Source organism: Dreissena polymorpha, chromosome 14 (genome assembly GCF_020536995.1).
Source record: "Dreissena polymorpha isolate Duluth1 chromosome 14, UMN_Dpol_1.0, whole genome shotgun sequence".
Taxonomy (NCBI): Eukaryota; Metazoa; Mollusca; class Bivalvia; order Myida; family Dreissenidae; genus Dreissena; species Dreissena polymorpha.
In genome coordinates, this window is record NC_068368.1 from 55,839,742 (window position 1) to 55,844,346 (window position 4,605).

General features: G+C 31.8%; 1 protein-coding gene across 1 annotated transcript; it reads right to left on the minus strand.

Annotated features, from left to right (window-relative positions):
• Positions 1–221: 221 nt before the first annotated feature.
• On the minus strand, positions 222–4,405 carry LOC127857382 (uncharacterized). The gene is made up of 4 exons (XM_052393778.1): positions 4,102–4,405; positions 1,818–1,886; positions 870–959; positions 222–269 (listed from the first exon to the last, which is right to left on the minus strand). Exons 1-4 carry the CDS (start codon positions 4,210–4,212, stop codon positions 222–224), a joined length of 318 nt encoding a protein of 105 aa, XP_052249738.1. The 5' UTR covers positions 4,213–4,405.
• Between the last annotated feature and the right edge of the window lie 200 nt (positions 4,406–4,605).

Here is a 4,605-nt window from a genome sequence, read left to right on the forward strand (position 1 = left end):
CTCTTTACTCAAAAACTATCTTACTAAGTGACGACTTACGCAATTTACCCCAAAATGTCAACAGTGTTCACCGAACAGTATAAAGGTAGTCGTTTTATCATGCATTTGATTCATGGAGCGCCAAACAAAAATAGTATGTCGTATCTACATTTGATGTTGTTCAAATTTCATCGGCGTTGAAGATTCCCTCAAATAACTGTGTTGTAATATGATGCCTCCCCTCACAGTGTGTAAAGAACAGTGAAGTATGTGAGAAACACCCCTGCAATCTGAAACAAAAAAAGTTAAGTATAACACGGTTTATAAACGGACATCAGTTTTGATAAAAAAATCATTTTGATTGCACATATACAGACAACATTTATGAAGAGCTTATATTAATTAAAACGGTTTAAACATTCCGTTTCAGACATTTACACATAATTCGGAGACATAGCACAAAATCACGTTTCAAACAAGATGGCGACGTCTATTCCGAGGCATGTTTTTTTCGCCATTTTATACCCTGTATTACTTTTTTAATTGTTAAAATGCCGCTCACGTTCCGGTCATATCGACAAGACAGTCATTAGTGTGTATATCCTATTAATATTCGCTCTATATCTCGACTTCACTTGCCGCGACATTTCTTGGCGGTTAACAAAACTAAAGTTCCCGTTAAGAAAATTCGCAGTGAGTAAAGTCGAGATAAATAACGAATATTAATACAAAATAATCACTTTCTTGCTGATATGGCTGGAAAGTTAGCGGCATTTAGACAATTAATACAAGTAATAAAGGCTATATATACAACGGCGAAAACGAGTTCACACGCCTATCAAAGTATAATAATTGTTTACATATATCGGAAAACAATTTTAACTTCTGACCGTAAGAATGAACTCCTTGTTAATAGTAAGGAGGCCACAAGTCGTGAAACCGATCTGGGTTCCCGTAAGCTTCGACAGGAACAGGTTCACCTAAGAAAGAAGAATACTATATCGTTCGAAGAACTTTAATATAAGGACATTATGCAATTCGAATGTTCGATGTCAAACACTGTATTAATAGACCGTCTCGAAATTTTATTTTGAACAAATATAATGCTAACAACTTGTGTTTGATTTCAAAATAACGTTTATATGTCTTTATTTAAATTTGTCTATAAAATGATAACTAGTGAAACGTCTTGCAAGGATAAGTAAGAAAGAAAAAACTAATCACACATGTTTATAAAGTGAGTAAACATATTTAGACATGCATGTTGACAATAAATAAATGAATAAATGAATACACGAAAACATGAATAAATATATAAATAAAATATAAAAATATAAAAACATGAACATGTAAATACATAAATATATATACAAACTATTAATGTATATACTTTAGAGTTAATTTCAACATAGATAAGGCTTTGAGCCCATGAGTATACACATATAACAACACAATATATTCACAGATGGTCAATGACGTACTTAACGTTTAACAGTATCTAGATCAAAATCTTAATGCAACACATTTGTTTACACTTTATCGTATTTTGTATTTCTATATTATGTAGATACATATATAAAAGTACTTGGAGAGAAACTATTGATGGTGAGCTCTCAATGTAAAATCTTTTAAAACACAAATGGACAGATTTCTTACACGTTTTTTATTGTCAGTCTGTACATTTGATCATGTTTATGTTCTTCCAATAGTATGTATTATATAAAATAAATATACAAATAAATCAATAAATCAATAAGTCAATAAATCAATATATCAATATATAAATAAAGATATAAAAATATAAATATATACATATATAAATATATATATATATATACCTGAGCGAGTTTCTCCATCGAGATGTCCTGTACGTTTATGTCATACACGTGCTCAAGTGGTCCGTGGGCCTGTAAAAGTAAACAGTATTTTTTAATTAACTTATGTATTTTTGAATGTAACTATATTGAAAAAATATGTTTAAGTATGTCTTGATTTCATAAAAGACTTTGTTAATGAAACAAATTCAATGTTTTTTACTTTTTGTCAATATCAAGATTTCAATTTTTAGACAAAAAAATCATATATTGATCGGTCATATTTTATGATATCAAGAATTCTATTTTTCAGTTTATAGAAATGCTTTCTAAAAAAAGTCTATTGTTTAATATCGGAAAAATGTTTGAGATAAAAAGTAGATTCTGTATATCACACAAAACAGGTTAAGTCTAGAAAAGAGACAAACCCGTTAATATGTTTATATTCAATACGGAACTTTGAATTGATCTTCATGTTAAAAACAACATGCGCGTTTTCAATCAATCCGTCTGATGTCGACTCGCCATAATTGCAAAACGGACCAAAAACCTTGGATTAAGGGACTTGGTTTAAAAGTCTGGAGCGTGTCTTATTTAGGCATAATAAGAATTATACAAAATATAAGTACCACGGACCAAACATTTTTTGAAATCATTATTCAGGTATTTATCTTTGTGTTTCCTCAAAACGTTTTGGTTTAATCTTTTACTAGGTCGAACATTGTCTGGAATGTGTAGCTATTTAGGAAAGATCAATATATACACCGAATACAAAGTTTCAATCAATAACAGTTATTTATTGATATAAAAACAAATATTATTTTAAATAAAATTCATATCTTGACATCAGTAATTTATGTTTTCAATGTCAATAATAAGATTTGTTGAAAAAAAAAACACAACAAATATCGGATATGAAAATTGATTTCTTTTTGTAGTATTTTTAAAATAAATAATTTGATTAATTTATTAAAAATTTATAATAACGATATCCATATATCGGGTTATTATTTTTTGAATATCGAACTCAATTTTCTGATAAAAATAATTTAATTTCTTGATATCAAGATTTTTTAAAGAAAATGTATTTCTTGATATTTTTATTGATATGTCATTGTTATTAAAATGGAAACGTATATTCGAATGTTCCAATATTCGCATACTAAAAAGTATCCGATTTTCTTTTCTATTCTTATACCTGTTTATTCATATGTTTTGTTTTATATTAGCGCTAAAGTACAAACATTGCGTCTGTTAGCCTCTTATAACCTACACCAATTATCGGCCTTCCCCGAGCCCTACTGCTTTGTTTGCGTTAAGTTTCTGATATATAGTATAAATAATAATAACTTATTATTAAAATACGTTTAATAATTAAACAAACACAATAACGTTCAATTAAATATGATTATCGGCGACTATCGTTGTTCATTTTCGAAACGATGAAACTGTCGAAAAATCCCTGTTTTATACCTGCGCGGCAAAACCCTGTCCTTTTTTAACGTAAGATAACCGCGGACAGACTCATGAACCACATGAATGATTTTCCATGATGATTTCGATCTGTTTGTATTTAAACTCTAGGGCTCACGTGCGTGTATATTTATATAGTATGTTGAATGTATAGTTGTATATTGTTTATGAGTGTAATAACGTTTTAAGCCATTTTGAATGGATTTGAAAGGTATGTCATAAGTAACATCAAAATGACATAAATGAACGTTAAAAACAATAAATAATGTTTATTCGCTAAAGAATAAACTATCTTATTCAACGCAAAGGCTAATTTCCATGTCGAATCTCCGAAACCCCCTTGTTAATGCAATGTGGTATAACCCATTTCTACCCAGTTTATTGCATCACTTGGACTCGTCCACTTTGTGACAGCGCATGTTTTCCTGGATCGGTCTTTGATGTGCTGGTCGATCATCCGAGTAAGTCACTAATTTATGATTTTTAAAAAAAATTCCCACCCTATCTCCCACTCAATTACTTATTGTAACGCGTTGCTTGCGACGCACTCATAATGAAGCCTACATCGTCATGGCTGGGACTTCGCATCGTTTGGACCACAGTCAGTCGGTCAGGTCCAGAAACGGGACGCTGTTTTAGTGAACACACTTCCCGCTTGGCACAGGGATTGTCATTTTGAACTTTTATTTCCCGTCGTTCAGTGTTTTGTTACAAATCGTCCCAGCCTTGACATTTTAATGCCAAACCGTTCAAGAGCATAAATTGTTGTTAAAATTTTCTTGGTGTTTGTCGTTGAATAATATAAATAATTATGTTCCTAAAGTATAACACTTACCGCGTCATGTAAGAAGGCGGCAAAAGTTGCAGCGAAGCCAATTATTGCCAGGGAGGAAAGTAACCAGAACACGAACATAATCAGTAAGAACATGTCCATCGTAGTTTTCATGATCTGGTAGAGCGTAAACACTCCGAGTCCCGTCCCGAATCCAATGTTAGCGGCGTAAAACCAGCCGAGATCTTTATCAAGTTCGCTTACAAGTTTGGAGAGCTTCAAATGAAGCAAACGCAATCTCTGGAAATTTGGAGGAATCGTGGATCCATTTGAGAGGATATCATGCTCAAGTTTTTCTGAAATAATCTTGAACAGTAAAGTCAGAATCCTAGAAAGGACGATCGTATAAGCCTGCGTGAAAATCCAAACTGAGGAGCACATGGCCATTACTAGAATGAATCCAATCTTGGTCCAAGTGGTGTTCGGTAGAGGAAATAAATGTATCCCTGCAAGTACAGGGTACATTTCATTTTGTACTGCGAGAGTAGCTACGTTGATGACTGTTAT